The 17,728-nt window shown below is 57.6% G+C and overlaps 1 protein-coding gene across 2 annotated transcripts; it reads right to left on the bottom strand.

Moving 5' to 3' along the window:
* Window positions 1–4,005: 4,005 nt before the first annotated feature.
* On the bottom strand, window positions 4,006–11,061 carry BSG (basigin (Ok blood group)). Of its 2 annotated transcripts, XR_011257285.1 has the most exons (8): window positions 10,778–11,061; window positions 6,151–6,307; window positions 5,794–5,876; window positions 5,286–5,699; window positions 4,910–4,934; window positions 4,721–4,787; window positions 4,344–4,632; window positions 4,006–4,252 (listed from the first exon to the last, which is right to left on the bottom strand). XR_011257285.1 is itself a non-coding variant. In XM_069591879.1 (7 exons), the coding sequence occupies exons 1-6, from the start codon at window positions 10,842–10,844 to the stop codon at window positions 4,724–4,726; spliced, it is 810 nt and encodes a 269-aa protein (XP_069447980.1). In that variant the 5' UTR covers window positions 10,845–11,046; the 3' UTR covers window positions 4,006–4,632; window positions 4,721–4,723. The 2 variants fall into 2 exon arrangements, 1 of the variants encoding a protein (XP_069447980.1); XM_069591879.1 differs by having other exon boundaries at window positions 4,006–4,632; window positions 10,778–11,046.
* Window positions 11,062–17,728: the final 6,667 nt, after the last annotated feature.

The raw sequence follows: 17,728 nt of genomic DNA, 5'->3' as shown, positions 1-17,728 counted from the left end.
TCCCAGGGGGCCATCTCTGCTGTGCCCTCAGCCAGACCTGAAGCCAGATGGGCGGACAGGCTGGGCCACCGTCTGTCCTGAGTCTGTGAGAGAGAGGCTGGACAGCCATGGAGTTGCAGTGCCAGGCTGTCGCCCGCCCCGGGCAGATGTGTGTTCTGGCTGAAGGGGGATCTTTCATGCTCACCCTGGGAAGATGTCAGTCTGGGCAGACTGCCAGAGCCCCAGGGCTCTGGGTTGAGAGTAGGGAGGAGGCGGGCCCACAGCTCAGCCCAGGGACCCACCAGACCTTGGAAGGGCACAATGGCACCCTGCCACCAGGGACCTGTAAGTCACAGAGGAACGGGGTCCCAACCCCTCTCCTACAGACCCCTCCCCAACCCACGGGCTCCACCCTGAGCCAGGCCGCCATCAGGCTCCCTGTCCCTCCCTCCCACTCTCACCACTTGCCCAAGCCAGAGTGTTCTTAGCGTCATTCATTCCTTCATTCAATGAATACTTATTAGGCACTTGATCAGGGGCTGGGATTCAGAAGTGAACCTAACAGGCCATCCCTACCCTGGTAGGTGACAGTCGAGCGGAGGCTACAGTCAGCATGGCAGGTGTGATGTTAGCAGACATAGTTGTATCCTTCAGAGGGTGGTGAGCTCAGCCTGAGCCAGGACAGGGGATGAGGAGATGCTAGGGGTGGTGTCTGAAGCCAAGCCAGGACCCGACAGAAGGGATGGGGCCCTGTGAATTTCTGTGGGAAGAGGGTCCAGCAGGCAGCACGGCCTGTGCAAAGGTCCTTGGGCAACTTGGTGCCTGGCTGGTGGAGTAGAAGGAATACTGAGGCCACAGGGGGTGGGAGGTGTAGGAGATGAGCACACAGAGATGGAGGGGGTGGGGACCAGACTGTGCAGATGGACTAAAGCTCTAAGTCAGTCCTTATTAGTCTGTTGTCCTAACTGCTGGACCCCCATTGTCTGTGGAAGGAAAGCCCAGTTCTTGCCACCCTGTGTCTCTGCCTCTTCCTCACTGGCATTGCATTCTGGGCCTGGGGGCCTCCAGCAGGTGGGGCCTGGAGGGTTTGTCCTGCAATCTGGCTGTCCAGCCCCCTGCCACAGACTCTCAGCACCTCCTCAGCACACCACCCACACTTCCTGCTCAGCCAGGGCAGAGCCAGGTCTGATGTCATGGAGCCCACAGTCTGGGGAAAAACAGCTTTAGGCCAAGGAAATGAGACTAGGCCAGGGTCTTGGCAGGCCTGGGACCAGCGAGAGAGGGGCCCAGAGTATAAGTTCAAGGGAAACACCGAACAACTCCTCAGCCTTGCATGGTGGCCTGGCGCTCACATGCACTGCTAACTTGGAGGAGGAGGAAGTCTCTTGGTCGGGGGTGCCCACACGAGTGCCATTGTCAGACCCTGCCTGGCCAGTGGCCTTAGTTAAGCAGAGTGCCCCTTGCCCAGGTCTGAGTCCTGGCACCTGCACAGTGAGGGTGGGTCCTCTGTTGGCCTGGAATTTCCGTTCCCTACAGAGCCCCAGAACTACCTGGTGGGGGCACAAGGGCACGGGGGGACCAGGGTCTGAGGACCCCCACACCTTGGGCTGTTCCTTCTCAGCTCTGCCCTTTTTGCTGCTGGGTGAGACCCCTCGGTCCGTCTTTTACTGCCCACTGCCGTGGTACCTTGGGGTGCCTTCAGGGGCGGTGGGCCCAGGGACGGGGTGGGCAGCTGGGGCTGGGGCCCAGAGGGAAGGCACACCCAGTCCTGCCCCTGCCTCAGCCACTGGACCTCAATGCAGACCCAGGTCAAGAGCCTCCAGGCGTTTGCCGCAGACAGTCTCCCTGGATCTTGGGACATGGCTGTGACACTCCCCCGGGGGGAAGTGAGGCAGCCCCTGTGGCACAGGGGCCGCAGACCACCACGCTCACCAAACACTTGCTCCAGAAACGGCCAGGAACACTTGGTGAAGGAGACAGGCGGAGCCATGTGTCTGTGCCCCACGGCCTGGCCCTGTGAGCAGTGGCCTATCTTGGAGCCGATTCCCTCCCTACATCACATGGACCACCCACCCTGTCCCTCAAGGTGCTGCCTGGGGAAAGCTGCACATTTTGGATGAAAAAACCAGCAGTGCCTCCTGAACCCCAAGCTGCTGTGTGGGTGCTGGGGGCACAACAGAAAGGGGTTGGGCAGAATGGGTGGAGCCCCAGGGGTCTGGAGTTACAGGCCCCAAGCTAGGGAACCTCTACCCGTGCCCCCTCCATACTGATATTGAGCCCCAGCCTCGGCAGCACCCCCAGAAGGTCCGGCCTTGTCATCACCTCTGTGCTGGCAGAACACCCAGCCCCAGGTGCATCAGTGCTGACCACGCTGCCCAGTAGGGATGTCCAGAGAAGCTAAAGTGTTGGGTGCCTGGGGCCCAGGGCCCAGTGTGTCCAGCAAGGGGTACTTGGGACCAGGCTGCTGCTGCTGCTGCTAAGTTGCTTCAGTCGTGTCTGACTCTGTGCGACCCAATGGACAGCAGCCCACCAGGCTCCCCCGTCCCTAGGGTTCTCCAGGCAAGAACACTGGAGTGGGTTGCCATTTCCTTCTTCAACGCATGAAAGTGAAAAGTGAAAGTGAAGTCGCTCAGTGTCCGACTCAGAGCAACCCCATGGACTGCAGCCTCCCAGGCTCCTCTGTATGGGACCAGGCAGGGCAACCCAAAGCTTCTTGACACGATTCTCTGACTTCGTGGGAACCAATACTCTCAGGGGTGTGCACGAGGTGCCCTCTGGTGGTGGCTGGAGGGAATGGCTGGCCAGCAGCAGCCCTTCTGCCCCAGCCCCTGGGTTTTCTGGGACCAGTGGCCTCAGTTCCTGTGAATGAGGGCATCTCCTCTAGGCTGTGGGGTGCAAAGTACCTGTAAAGGGCCCCTACTCACTCCACGGGCGCTCAGAGGAACCAGAGCAGCAGGTGACTTTGTGACACACCTGGTCAGCAGCCTGGTGCAGTGGGATCTGCTGGGGAGAGGCATGTCCATTCTACCTCAGAACCTACCAGGCCTCAAACTGGCGGCCAGTGGGCCTAGTTTATCCACATGCTATGTAGGGGATTTTTGCCAGTGTTGAAAAATGCTTCCCTTGTAGCTCAGTTGGTAAACAGTATACCTGCAATGCAGGAGACCCAGGTTCAATCCCTGGGTCAGGAAGATCCCCTTCAGGAAATGGCAACCCACTCCAGTATTCTTGCCGGGAGAATCCCATTGACAGAAGAGCCTGGCAGGCTAGTCTGTGGGGTCACAAGAGGTGGACACGACTTAGCGACTAAACCACTACCACCAGATCTCCGGCTTCTCTGGAAATATGGGAAAAGCCAGCCCAACACTGAGACCCCTGCCTCTCCCGAAAAGCAGGGGTCCGAGCCCCTCATCCAGACCTGAAGATCTGCAGGCCTCGAGAGAGCACCTGGGGGACCATACAACCCTGCGGCTCAGGTTGCCCATGCCCAGGGTTTGGCCCCACTCATGCTTCCCCATTTGGCCCAGCTACTGGGGTACAGGATGGGCAAGCAGGCAACCCTCTTCTCCCCCTGGAGGGTCTCAGGGCATTGGCCCTGCCCCTCCTTGAGTCCCCCACCCCACCCACTATGCCTTCTGGACAGACTTTCAGCTCGAATGAGGCCCACCAAGACACAGGGAGTGGTCTGCCCAGGAAGGGCGTGCCTGGCAGCTGGGGTGAAGGCTGCCTGACCTGGGGACCCTGTGGGAAGGATGCCTTGGTTTTGCCCAGATTCCCTTCGAAGGACATAAACAGGCTTATTAGAAGGGCTGCTGCCTGAAGAGCCAGCGGGTGACTCCAGTTCTGCTGCAGGGCTCCTCCCATCCCTTCCCACCTTTTCCCCTCACCTAGGCCCCAGCACTCCAGCCATCATGCTCTAGTCTCCGCATGTTTTAGTGCTCAGCCTCACCATCTAAACCTCCCCATCTCCCGAGCTCTCCTAGTGAGCCCCAGGCCCCGCACAGACACACAACAGAGGACGGAGGATAAGGGTCAGACTTTATTGTGAGCAGGATGGTAGGGAGTGGGGCTAAGGCCCAGCACAGCGGCTCTGAGACTGTCGGCCAGACTACCTCCCTCCGTGTGTGCAGACGGGGTTGGTGAGGCAGATGCCCTTAATGCCGCCACGCGGTCAGACCTGCAGTGACCTGACAACACTGGCTCCACACGGCAGGACGCTTGGCACGGCACACAGCCTGGGACCTTCCTGTGACCTTCCACAAAGGGCAGGGGCCTGGCTCCAGCCCAGCCCAGCCCAGCCCAGCAGCCTCAGAGGTGGACCTGGGGCAGGAGCCTTCACCCCTGCCCTGTGAATAGATCAGGACACCAATACCCCAGGGGACCAGTGGGATGGGGGGGGTGCAGCAGGAGCCTTACACAAACCTCATGAGGCCTGGGGTGCTCACGAGATGTTTAAACAAGAAAAGCAAAGCCCCTACACATAGGGGCAGAATAGAGCAGAATTCTACACATAGAAAACCCTACTTCGGTTTTTAAAAAAGGAGAGAAAATGTGTAGTCTGAATGTACAACACGGTCTACTTTCGCTGGGGGGTTTCCAGAGAGGGAAGAGCGTGGGGCTGTTCTCTGCGCTGCCTGTAGACTCATCCTGGTCCTGTGGGAAGTGGGGACTCAGACCAGCCCAGGAGCAGGGCCCCAGCCCCGCCCCAGCCCCAGATGCCATGCCCTCCCCTCCCCTTCACCTCTCAGCTGGAGTTCCTCAGGCGAACATTTTTGTCCTTGTCATTCAAGGGGTTCGCACTGCTCTTCCTGGGGGCAAAGGAGACCTCAGGAAGAGGGACTGCTGGGACTCCCTGCTCCTTCCACCCCCTCTCCTTGGATCAGGATCCCAGCCCCTCCCCTGCCCACCCACTCCACAGCAGGGGACTTACAGTGGAGCAGAGCCTATGTCTTCATCTGAGCAGAGCAGAGGTGGCCACATGCAAGAGAAGGGGCAGGCGTCAGGGGTTCCCCACACCAGACCCCTCACTGGGTGGCCCTAACACACAGCACTCTGCCCTCAGCCGCCCCTGGGACAGGAACCCTCGCATGGGCTGTCTGGGGTCTTGGTGGGTCTGATACCCTGGAGCACCCCCGCAGGCAGGCAACTGGCCCCGAATACCCCACCAGGCAGCCCAGTGAGGAGGAGAGGGGAGGTGAGGTCTCACGGGCCAGAAGACTCCCTGCCAGGGAAGGGAGCACATCCCCCTAGAGAGGCCCAGGGTCCCCCACCCAGGAGGGAGTGGAGGGACTGTGGCACAGGCTCACCATCCAGGACCTCGTCTGGCTTCCGCCTCTTCTCATAGATGAAGATGATGGTGACCAGCACAAGCACCTCGGCCACGATGCCCAAGAAGGGCCAAAGGGCAGCGAAGCGGTTGCGCACGCGCAACGTGATGGCTGCCTGGCTGGTGCCCTCCAAGCTGGTGCCGTTGCACACGTACTTGCCGGGGTCCTCCTTCAGGTCCACGTTGGGGATGTGCAGCTCTGTGCGGCTCTCCGAGGAGACCACGAAGAACTTGCTCTGGGTGCTGTTGGTGATGACCTGGTCCCCAGACTCGCTCTCCTTGTACCACAGCCAGTTGATGACCGGCGGGAAGGAGTCCGATTTGCAGACCAGGATCACAGTCTCCCCCTCTGTGGCGTGCTCTGACTTCTTCACAGCCTTGATGCTGGGGGGTCCTGCGGGGAAGAGGGCAGTCTGGAGCCTGACCCCCAGCCAGAGATGGAGGTGGAGCTGCCCTGCCCCAGCCCCCAAGGTGGGATCTGCGCCTACCCCTCACTTCCAGATCGGTGCGGCCCGCGTGCTCCGGAAGGAAGATGCAGGAGTACTGGCCTGAGCGGTCTTCCGAGTCCACCCTGCAAGCAGATGAAGGGAGCAGGCTGAAGAGGGCAGATTCCTGGGCAAGAGGGACCACACCCAGGAGCCCTGGCCTGGCCGCCGTCCAAGCCCATGGCAGCTTCTGCAGCTGCTCCCTGCGGGGCCCAGGGCCCAGCGAGCCAGAAGTGGGGGACCCCAATCCACAGGAAGCAGGAAGGGTCTTGAAGGTGGTGGAGTCTGGCAGCCTGGGAACTTCCCTGGATCCTGGACCTCAGCCATCTCCACACCCGTCTGTATGGTGGCCCCACTTACTCATACTCCGTCTTCAGGTCAGGCAGGGCGTCCTCCTTCAGCACCTTACCACCCTTCACCCAGCGGTGGCCCACAATCTCAGTGGCACTGTGATTCAAGGCACAGGTGAGACGCGTTTTGGAGCCGTCATTGTCTATGTTAGTCCAGATCCTGCTCCCTGGGGAGCCAAAGAGAAATGCAAAAAGCATCAGGAAAATCCATCAGGAGAACCCATGGTGTCAGTCTGCCATGGGCCCCAGCCCCCACCACAGGGGAAGGGAGGCCAGGGCTAGTCCCCAGAGTCCAGAAGCACAAGGGCTCTGGAAGGTCCTCCCCTGGGATCTGGGGCGGGACTCTGGGGGAATGGTCCGCAGGTGTCAGGGGAGCAGCAGCACCCACCTCATGCCAGAACAAGGACCAGGACGGTGAGTGCTGGGTCTGCCCCCTCTGGGTGGCCTGGTATGTTCCCCCCACCCCAACCAAGGCAAGGGCACCATGTGGGACAGGTCTGCTCAGGCCATGGGGCTGCAGCAGCCCAGCTGGATGTGCCTGCCTCCCAGGAGGCCACACCTGCCACCAAGCCTCCATGCAGTGCCCTGCCTGGATACTGGGGCGATGCCCAGCAGCTGTACCACTTTGTTTCCAGCCAGGCAAACCTCTCCATTTCTTACGACCTTCTCTTTAGGAACCAAAATGCGAAGCCCCTTAGAACCAGATGGTCAGAAGCAGGTGGATGGTTCCGGAGAGGGGGACTGGGCTTGAGCTAGGGAAGGTCCCTCCGCAGGAACCAGGGCAGGACACTCCAGGCTTCCAAGCATTCAGGGAGGAACCAGAAGGCAGCCCAGAGGAGGAGCCGTTTTGGGGGTCGGGCTGTGCCTCCAGGTGCTGACCTTCAGTCATGTCCACACCACAGCCCTTTCCCAGCACTGGGAGCAGGCTTCCCGGGGACACTCCCGTCAGCCCCCTGGGATCCGTGGCTGCACGGGGCTCTCACTATGCCTGGGGACAGTGGACTTTGTAATATAGCTGGCTGCCAGGTCATCCACCAGGAGGTGTCTGTTTCTCTGGAACCGTCACCCACACACACACCCCCGAGGTGTCCCTTGGAGAAGGCCATACTCCCAGGATGAATGCGCAGAATAAGCCAGCCCAGAGGCCTCTGGCATAAAGCAGAGCCCAGGGCTGCACTGGGACAGCTCATCCAGCCAGAAAGCAGCCCAGGCCGCCATCCGGACTCCCGCTTCCTCAATGGGGTCATGGTGCCATTTGACACCACAGACAAAGCATTAGAAGCTGGTGGAGCGATTGGAGACAGTGAAAACTCCAGATGATGCCCTATATCCCAACCAGAGACCGTCCTAAGAGCACAGCCTGCTCAGCCCCCCACCCCCAACCCCTGTCAACACTGACTCCCAGCCACCCAGGAGACTGAAGCTTGAATCCCAGGACAGATTTCACAGCTGGGCTGCCTTCGGCTTTAGGTCCTGGGTGGGCTGGCCACAGGCTGATCTAGACCCCAGCTCTAGTTCTGGTTCGGGAGACACCAGCTTCCTTCCGGTGGAGGAGGGAGACCCAAGGGAGCCCGTGGACAGGATACAGGGACGGCCCGGTGGGGTCTCTTCCTGAGCACCAGTCCTCACTGCCCCACCTCCAGCCACCTGCTGGCTTTCTTTAAAGGAGGACAGCATGTCTCAGAAGTCAGGCCAGCAGGGCCTGAAGCAAAGCAGGCCCCTTGGCACCTCTGGGTGCCCTGCCCCGGGACTCTCCCACAGCAGCACCTGCACACGTGTGCACACAGGTTGTGTAGGAGAATGTGCCTGGCCGGCTACAAGGCCCAGGGACAGGCCCACCTTCAAGTCTAACCACCCAGGGAAGCCCACAGGTAACCCAGTCCCCAGGCTAGGTGGTGACAGACACAGGGGTGTGAGGCTGGATACCACCTTTGCACCACTTTCGAAGGCTTGCCTCCAGTCACCCGTTTCTCTGTCAAGATTTCCCAAGATTGCAAAACCAGCAGCTCTGTGCAGAGCTGGGAGGTGAGTCAGGGCAGAAAGTGAGGCTGGCAGCCCCCATTCTCCCAGACAGGCCCTCGGACTCAAGGGTGCTAGGAAGGAGTTCAAGCAGGTCTTATACAGGCCCCACCCTGCCTCCAGAGAGAGAAAAGAAGTGCCCCAGGCCACCTGCAGGTGGCAGCAAGGTGAGGCCTCAGCTCTCAGAGAGGGGCAGAGGCAGGGCCCCAACCCCACCCAGGGCGTCTACAGAGGCCAGCGGGGGGCCAGAATCAACCAGGAGGGCCTCTCCAGCTGAGGCCCTGCAGGCCAACACCCTAGGCTTGGTCAGAGGCCTGCACACAGCAAGGGAGTCATCCTACCCCCTCGAGTGATCTGCCCCATCCTGGATGCCCATCAGCAGGGCTGGGTCCCTCCTGTGCGTGTGTGGGGGGGAGGGGCAGAGGCTGCAGCCACCCAAGGCCACCACGGAGGCTGTGACACCTCTGACACTGACGGTCACCAGGACAGGGCCACGACGAAAGACACCTCCCAGTGCCCCTCAGGAAGCGCTGATGGGAAAAGCACGCCTGACCTCCAGCCAGCCCAGCACCCAGGAGGCCCGGGCAGCACCCTCAGGACTCACAGGGGCTCCGGCCAGACGCAGCAGAGCCCAGGAAGGGAGGGCGCCTGACCCTCCTCCTTTCCTGGCCATGTGACTGCAACCCACGTTCTCAAGTAAAGTCACCTTCATCTAAAAACAGCCACCCATCTTCCTTGCCCACTCAGCAGCCAGGCCGGGCGCAGGGCCAGGCAGGCCTCGGTACACAGCCCAGAGGGAGCTCCTGGGATGAGGCAGACAGGAGACCACCTCTGGAAGGCCAGCCCGGGCTGCTCACCCCTCCACTGTGCCGGCGGGGGCCCAGTCCTTCACCAGCAAGCAAGCCCCTGCCCGCCCACCAGCTGTGCCAGGACCAGGGGACCCTGGTCCCTGGACGGCAGGTCCCTCCCAGGAGGAACACTGTCCTGGGGCCTCAGGTGACAGAAGGGCCGAAGAGGGCCCTGAGGCAAATTTCTCCTGACCTGGCCAGGAGAGGCAAACACTCCCACGAACGCCCTCACCCCAGGCAGAAAAAGGACATGGGACCCAGACTTTTTGGTCTCTGCCAGAGTCCCTGGAAAAGGTGGAAAGTGAAAATGGAGGATGAGGCAGACACTGCCCCAGGGGAATAAACCAGGACTGACCACCCCTCCCCCCCGAAACCCAGTACACGTGTGTGTGCGCGCGTGTGTGTGTGTGCGCGCGTGTGTGTGTGTGCGCGCGTGTGTGTGTGTGTGTGTGTGTGTGTGCGCGCGCGCGCATGAGCACGCGAGCAGTCCTCAGCGAAGGGTGATGGACCGCCGGAGGAACGGCCCTCTACAGAGGGCCACAAAGGGCCTCCTGCCCCACTGGCCAGCGAGGCCTGCACCTGGAGGGCTCAAGCTGCCAGGGCCTCACCCAGAGGTGGTTAATAAAGGGCCACTTTGATTATAAGGAAGAGAAAAGAGGTGGACTAAGATCTTGGATCTTAAAGTGGGTCAGGAGCAACCAGGGGAAGCTTCCCCAACATGCAGGCCCTCCCACACCCTAGGGCAGCTGGCACCCTGCTCAGAGCCCACCTGTTCCCGCCTCCCCTGGGGAAGAGACTCAGACCCCGTTGGTTTGCACTTTGTTCTCCGTGTGCCAGTCAGTATAAATCGTTAACCTAGAACCAACTGAAAGCCTCGATCCACACAAGAAAAAAAAAAAAATCTGTCTTTCAGGCAGAGTCTGTGGGGCTTTATCCAGGAAAGGCACGCCTTAATGCATTTTCAGGCAAGCATTCTCTAAATCCGACCTGCCCACCAAACACGCTGCCTCAACCTTAAGGAAGCTTGGCAAACAGAGCCTCGATGGAGAGTCTGTAAAAACAGACGGTCCCCCTACACTTCCTGCTCTGAGTCCGGTGGCTCACGGGTGACCTTGGAACACCTCCCCTCCAGGCCGGTGCCTCCAACTCCTATCCCGGTAAAAGCAGGAGGGTGAAACACCGCCACCTCCTCCTGGGCCCTGAAATCAGACAGAACTGGAGGAGGTGGAGTGTCGGACTCCTCACAAAGGTTTAAGTGTTTCGGCGACCCCAGGGGTGAGTGCACGATCAGAGTGAGACATGGGACCTAAATCCTGGCAAGAATGCGACAATCCCTCCGGCCGAAAAGCCAGCCCGCCTCAGGGGCCGTCACGTGCCGGGGAGCCCCGGGTCCCCTTGGGGACAAAAATCCACCCACCTCCCGGATGACAGTCAGTGTCTCGGCGCCAGGGGTTCCCCTGCGCCCCACGCTCCAGCTCTCCGAGCTGGGAAGGCTCCTCATAAGCTGCCTCGCGCAGATCTGCTTCAGCCCGGAGTCTCCCTCCCCAGCCCCCCGGGCCTGGGTCTCCCTCCACAAGCCGGGTTTTAGTCCCCTGGGGTCTCCCTCCCGGGTCCGAGGTTCCTCTCCCGCCCGGGCCGGGGTATCCGTTGCCAGGCCGTGAGTCCCCCTCTCGCAGAGGCCAGGGTCTCCCATTAAGCTGAAGGCGAGCTGCTGCTCCCTGCCAGCTCGGACCACCGACAGGCTTCGCGCCCCCACCCCAAGGTCCTGACCTGCCCCGAAGCCACCCTGGGCGCTCAGCAGCACGAGCCCCAACACCGCGATCTGACCGGCCGCCATGTCCCGCTGTCCCGCCGTCCCGCCGTCCCCGGGCAACCGCAGCCCGCGGCACTATAAGAACCCGGCAGTCGCCGGGCGCGCGCACGCAGAGAGCGTTGCGGGGCGGGGCGTGTGCATGGTGCGTCGCCCACCATCTACGCACGCGCACTGACGCCTGTACGCATATTCCTGCCCGAGCCGACTCGTTCTACGGAAGCCGAGTGGGCGGAGCCGTGTGATCACCCGGATGAGCTACGCCCTGTCTCCAGGGGCGTGGTTACGTTGCTAAGAAACGGGGCGGGGTCTGGGAGCCTGGGCCGGGAGCCTCGCCTCTTTCTGGCTTGATTTACGCTCCAAGTAGTTAAAATGCTCAATTTCTGGGTACTTTACCCCAGTGCAAGAAACTTAAAAAAGCAGCGACGGAGGCGATGGGGATCACTGTGAACATGTAGGCTATGTCCCCTGGGGTGGACTGCCAGATTTAGCAAATACAAATAGCCCGACAGCAGTTACATTTGAATTCCAGGTAAAGGATGAGTAATTTCGTAGTGTAAGTGTTCACTGCAGTGTATGCACACTGCTTTGCAAGGAAAGTATCATCATTTGTCCGAATAGAGCGTAACTGGTCGTCCTGTATTTGGCTGGACTGCATACCCTGAGGTGCCCGTGTTTTACGACAAATACTTTGAAAAATGACACACACACACAAAAACCCAGGGTATATTGTACATAGTCTTTGTGACCTTGGTTTAGGTAATGTTTTCTTATGAATGCCACCAAACCACGAGCAAAAACAACAAAAAATCAGATATTTTGGAGTTCATCGAAATTAAAATCTGGGGGACTTTCCTGGTGGTCCAGTGGTTAAGACTCTGTGCATGGGCTCTAGGTCACGCTGGCTTCAGTAGTTGCAGCTCTTGGGCTCTAGAGCGTAGGCTAAGCAGTTGTGGTGTGTGGGTTTTGTTGCCCCGAGGCATGTGGGATTTCGTTTCTCCTGCACTGGCAGGTAGATTCTTTACCACTGAGCCAGATCAGGAAAGCCCTTAAAAACTTTTCTGTTTCAAAGAAGAAAGTGAAAAGACAGTCTACCTGATGGAAGGAAATACTGGTAAAGCATGTATGTGATAAGGGATTTGTACCTAGAATATATAAAGAATACTTACAACTCAACTTTTTTTTTAACTCAACTTTATAAAAAGTATAAAAGAAAACAAATAACCCAGTTACAAAATAGAGGATCTGAAAACACATCTTTCAGAAAAAGACACCTAAATAGACAGCATAAGCACATGAGAAGGTGCTCAGGGGCGGGCAAGTGGAAACCACAGTGAGACACCACTTCACAGCCACTGTGATGTCATGAAATAATGAGATGGGGAAAGTGGAGCCCTGTGCAGGGCTGATGAGGAGGTGGAACGAACCATGCTTCCATTCCTCAAAAGGTTAAATGAAGTGATAACTTATGCCAGCAATGCCAGTCCTAGGTGTGTGTCCAGGAGAACTGAAAACTCAGGTCCACAAAGAAACTTCCGCTGCAGTGTTCACAGCACAATAGCAAAAAGTGCAACAGCCCAGAGCCCAGATGCTCATCAGCGGGTGAATGAATTAAAAAATGTGATCCCTTCACACACCAGAATATCACTCAGCTCTGAAAGGGAGAGAAGCCCTCACACTTGCTACCACGTGGAGGGACCCTGAGAACGCGATGCTCGGTGAGAGAAGCAGATACAGAAGGACACACAGGGTGTGATTCCACTGATGGGAAATGTCCAGAACAGGCCGATCCACAGACAGGGAGCAGGTTCCTGGTTGTCAGGGGCTGAGGGAGGACATGGGAAGTGACTGCTGGTGGGGACCAGGCTTCCTTGTGGAGTGATAGATTGTTCTGGAATTAATTGCAGTAAAGTGTGCTCAACTCCGAATGTACCAAAACCCTTTACGCTCAAATGGGTGAACTGTATGGTAAGTGAATCATCTCAATTAAAAAATGGGGTGATGTGGATCAGGAGGCCTCTTGGAGATGATGATGTTGGAGGTTACCCATGAATGACGAGGGGGCAGCAGCCAGGGAAGGGCTGAGCTGTAAGTCTCCCGGCAGCCTTGTCGGGGGGTGATGGAGGGCAGCTGGCTGGGGCCGAAGGAGGTAGGGGGTCAGCTGATAGAGCCTGGGCTGGAAGGGCATGGTAGAGGAGCCTGGACTTGCTGATATGGAGGCGGTGAGGGAGGGGAGGCAAGGACCCTTCCTGGATCCAGCAGGGCCGGGGCCTGGGGCTGGCAGGCTCAGCGAGCCCGCAGGGAGTGGTATGGAGACGGACGTGCTGGATGAGGGAGGCAGGCTGCCAGCTGGCCTCAAAGCACCTCCGGGCCGCGACGGAACTCTGGGCCCCCTGCCCACCCGGAGCGGGGCTGAGGAGATCTCTAGGCTGCCAGGAAGGCTCTGTTTGTGTCAATGGAACAAAGCAGCGGCTCCTGCAGACCTGGCTGTCCTGCACCCACCGGACCCCCTCTTTGCCAGTTCAGGATGGTGGTCCCTGTCCCCTTCTGCTTCCAAGAACAGTTTTTTCAGGATTACCCGAGCAAAGGTGGCCAGATTTAGCAAATAAAAACAGAGGACTCTGAGTTACACTGGAATTTCAGATCTTCCAAAAGTCACTAATTATTCAGTATAAGTATATCCCATGCACTGTCTGGTTTATACTTATATTAAAAATGATCTATGGAGAAAGAAATGGCAACCCACTCCAGTATTCTTGCCTGCAGAATCCCATGGACAGAGGAACCTGGCAGGCTGCAGTCCATGGTGTCACATGACTGAGCATGTGTGCATGAGGGTGGAGGGTGACAGGTCAGTAGCAATAAACTGGTAGAACTAAAAAAAAAAAAAAAAAAGATCTGTTCTCTGTCAGAAATTCAGATTTCACTGCAGCCCTGTATTCCATAGGCCCTTCGAGATGCTGGACCTTGAAAGCTATAAGGGCAGAGAGCAGTAGCAGGAGACCTTACCGCTGGACCACAGGGACCAGCAGTGAGGGGCTGGGTTCTGAGTCCTTGCCTGCCTGGCCAGAATGCAGAAAATAAAGAATAAAGTCCAAAGTTTATTGAAAATAAAAGTCCTTGCGGAAAGATCCAGGGGCAAATTCAGAGAGAGAGTCACTCCTCTGGGAAGTATTTAATTCTTTATGCTGTTGCTGCTACTGCTAAGTCGCTTCAGTTGTGTCCACTCTCTGCGACCCCATGGACTGCAGCCCACCAGGCTCCTCCGTCCCTGGGATTCTCCAGGCAAGAATACTGGAATGGATTGCCATTTCCTTCTCCAATGCATGAAAGTGAAAAGTCAAAGTGAAGTCGCTCAGTCCTGTCCAACTGTTAGCGACCCCATAGACTGCAGCCTACCAGGTTCCTACGTCCATGGGATTTTCCAGGCAAGAGTACTGGAGTGGGGTGCCATTGCTTTCTCCTAATTCATTTATGAGTAGTGTTAATCTCTGTCGTGTCCAACTCTTTTTGACCCCATGGAATGTAGCCCACCAGGCTCCTCTATCCGTGGCATTTCCCGGGGAAGAATACTGGAGTGGGTTGCTATTTCCTCCTCCATGGGATCTTCCTGACCCAGGGATTGAACCTGGGTTTCCTGCATTGCGGGCAGATTCTTTACTGACTGAGTCAGGGAAGGGTGAAGTTTTCCAGGTCTTTGTCTTCTTTTTGGCCAATTGTATTGTTTTGACCCCCTGGCTAATTTGCCTCTGGACCCTCCCCTTGGTGCAACAGGCACCCCTCAGTTAAGATGGATCTCATAGCAGAGGCTTATGGGAGGGGGTAGCAGTACTCCAATACTTTGGCCACCTGATGCGAAGAGATGACTCATTGTAAAAGACCCTGAAGCTGGGGAGGATTGAGGGTAAAAGGAGTACAGGACAGCACAGGATGAGATGGTTAGATAGCATCACTGCCTCAATGGACGTGAACTTGAGCAAACTCCAGAAGATAGTAAAGGACAGGGAAGCCTGGTGTGCTGCATGGGGTTGCAAAGAGCTGGACACAACTTAGCGACTGAACAACAAACTACTTATTATGGGCTAGCATCCCCTACCTTTCTGACCCCATGAGGTTTCGCCCATGTCTAGTGTCTTCTTTGCCCCAAGGATGGGAAGTGTGTGACCTTCTGGCCTTTTATTAATAACAGACCCTGGTCCCAATCTGTTCCTGCCATAAAAATGCCCGATGGCTGGTTATTCACCCCATCCCTGTTGCTATGTGTTTTTATCTTTACTTGTTACTTTGGTCTCACTGGGTCATCGCCGCTGGCTGGGCTTTCTCTATTGTGTGGAGTGGGGGCTGCTCTCTAGCTGTGGTGCACGAGCTTCTCATCGCAGTTGCTTTTACTGAGGAGCATGAGCTCCAGAGCACATGGGCTTCAATAGTTACGCTGCATGGGCTCAGACACTCTGAGGTGTGTGGGATCTTCCCAGACCAGGGATTGAACCCCTGTCTCCTGCATTGGCAGACAGATTCTTTACCACTGAGTCACCAGGGAAGCCCTCCATTAGTTGGTTTTTATGAAAAGGAGTCAGTCATGAATATGTTGTCCTGGAGCCCGTTTGTCTCCTGCTTCAGGAAATGTAATCAGGGGGCTGGTGATGCATGGACTCCTGGAGCTCATCTCCTCACCCCGGGATGTGTGAACAGGAGGCCAGCTGTAAATACCTAGCTTGGGGCCCGTCTGTCTCCTGCCTCACTCTGACCCCATCTGTCAAAGCAGCCGGTCTGGTCACCCTCTGTAACTAACTCCCCTGGCCTCCTGGTCACTCTCTGCCCTCGTGGTGCCCTGTGCTCCTCGCTGGAGGTGCGTGCAGGCAGGGCCAAGCGGCCTGACCTGGGCTTGCTGCCACGCTCTGGTCGGCACTCAGCCAGTACCCCTAACTGGCCATGGGAGTGTTAAATCCTCCCTGGATCCCCATCCTTCCCTGGCCTCTGGAGGCCTGAGGGCGCCCTGGGAGGGGCCCAGAGACCCACAGACAGAAGGAAGGGGAGCAGCCCCCAACCTCTGCAGTGTGCACAGACAGGCCTCTACTGCCTTCAGCCAGACAGAGAGAAGCCAGCTCCAAACCCCGCCCTGGGGCCTGGCCCTACTGACCCTCGGGCCTTGTAGCCCTCACCTCCCCCACGGCTTGGCTCCAGCTTCCCTGGCCCCGCTCCCGCCCTGAGCTCTGCCTGGGCAGTGTCTGCTGCCACCAGGCATGCCTTCCCAGGTCACTGCCTGGCTCCTTCCCACATCGCCTTGGCCGCTCCCAGAGTTCTGGCCCTGGGCCTCCCACTTGGGACCCCAGCTTCTGTCCAGTTTACTTTGTTTGCAGTTTGCTTTGTTTGCTTTCTACTTTTCCCTACAAAACCTTTCAAACTCACAGATAAGGGGAGAGAAAGCAGGGAGATTTATCACACCCATCTCTCTGTGGCTAGGATGGTCCAGCTTAAGGATTTATGTGCATATTTCTGTGAGGGTGGAGTTTGAAATCCAACCCTCCCCCTGCAGTGACTGGTTTGGGTGTGGATTTTATCCTCAGGGCACTCAGGAGCCCTGGGAGGGATCTGAGTGAGGGAGGGAGGGCTCCTGCTGTTAGACTGATCTGGGGCTCAGGTAGGGGGGTGGGGTATGGGCAGGTTAGGAGTGGAATTTAGGGAGGACAGGATGGTGCAGTGGGTTCAGTGGTTGCTTCCAGACCTGAGAATGGGGCCTTATTTGAAAAACATCTTTGTGGAGTAACTGTTAAAGGTCTTAATATAAGGTCATTCTGGGTTAGAGTGGCCCTGCATCCAATGACCAGTGTCCTTGAGGAGACAGAGAAGAAGGGCTTCCCTGGGGGTCCAGTGGATAAGAGTCTGCCTGCCAGTGAGGAGACACAGGTTCAATCCCTGGTCTGGGAAGATTCCACATGCCTCAACTAAGCCCATGTGCCCCGAGCCCATGCTCTGCAGCAAGAGAAGCCGCCGCAACCAGAGAGTAGCCCCTACTTGACGCAACTAGAGAAAGGCTATGTAAAGCAGCGAAGACCCAGCGAGGTCAAAAGTAAAAGTAAGTAAATAAATCTTAAAAAGAAAAAAAAGAAAGGCCATGTGAAGATGGAGGGACAGGCTGGGATGATGTGGCTACAAGCCCAGGATGCCTGGAGCCCCCAGGAGCTAGAAGAGGCAGAAGAGACCCTCCCAAGAGCATGGTTTCTGCCGTGTGAATGGCCTAGTTGGTTATGCTTTGTCTGAGCAGCTCCAGGAGCTGGTACAGGGGGTCTGGAGGTTGATCCCTTTAGCGCTGGGGTTGACTAAAGTGTGCCGTGGGCTGCCCAGTTTGGGGGAACACCAGGCTGGGAGCCTGGGAGGCTCCCTGCAGGAGTGAGTCCTGGCCCTGGACACGCCCCACAAGCCAGCCTGGCTCTGGCTTTAAGGTCGGTGTGTGTGGGAGGAGGGGGACACGCGAGGGAGAGGTTTACAGATACCGCCGCCCTCTCACCTCTGTCCTCCCTGGAAAAGTGACAGAGGATGACCCCGAATGAACCCGGGGTTGTGATGGGGTGGCCCGGGGCTGGTGATGTTTCCTAGGGGGCAAGTCCCACGGGTGAAGCAGGACAAAGCAAGCCTCTGAGAGTGAGAGTGGGTCCAGCCTCCCCAGCCAAGATTGCAGGCAATTCAGACTCTTGCCCTACACAGTCGTGACTTGCCCTGCCCACCTGGGAGGCTGTTCTTAACCAAAGACCTCCCCGGGCCGCAAGGGGGCCGAGCTTCAAGGTGTGCTGGTTTTCCAGGTTTCCTCGGCCTGTTTGCTCATATGTCATTCTGAAACATGGAGAGGAGTCTTTGTTTCTCAGGTTTGTTATGCGACGTCCTCAAATGGCAGAGGAGTCTGGGGACAGCAA

Source organism: Ovis canadensis, chromosome 5 (genome assembly GCF_042477335.2).
Source record: "Ovis canadensis isolate MfBH-ARS-UI-01 breed Bighorn chromosome 5, ARS-UI_OviCan_v2, whole genome shotgun sequence".
In the NCBI taxonomy this organism is placed as follows: Eukaryota; Metazoa; Chordata; class Mammalia; order Artiodactyla; family Bovidae; genus Ovis; species Ovis canadensis.
The sequence above is the reverse complement of the archived record's forward strand: the minus strand, read 5'-3'. Positions and strand labels throughout refer to the sequence as shown.

What these genes read in the sequence shown, in the direction of transcription:
- BSG (XM_069591879.1), bottom strand. Translation starts at nt 10,844, where the DNA reads ATGGCGGCCGGTCAGATCGCGGTGTTGGGGCTCGTGCTGCTGAGCGCC. An exon ending in CCAGGGTGGCTTCGGGGCAG is followed by an intron (nt 6,308 to 10,777) that starts GTCAGGACCTTG and finishes TTGGCTCCCCAG; the next exon opens with GGAGCAGGATCTGGACTAAC. An exon ending in GCCAGACGAGGTCCTGGATG is followed by an intron (nt 4,935 to 5,285) that starts GTGAGCCTGTGC and finishes TGCTCTGCTCAG; the next exon opens with ATGAAGACATAGGCTCTGCT.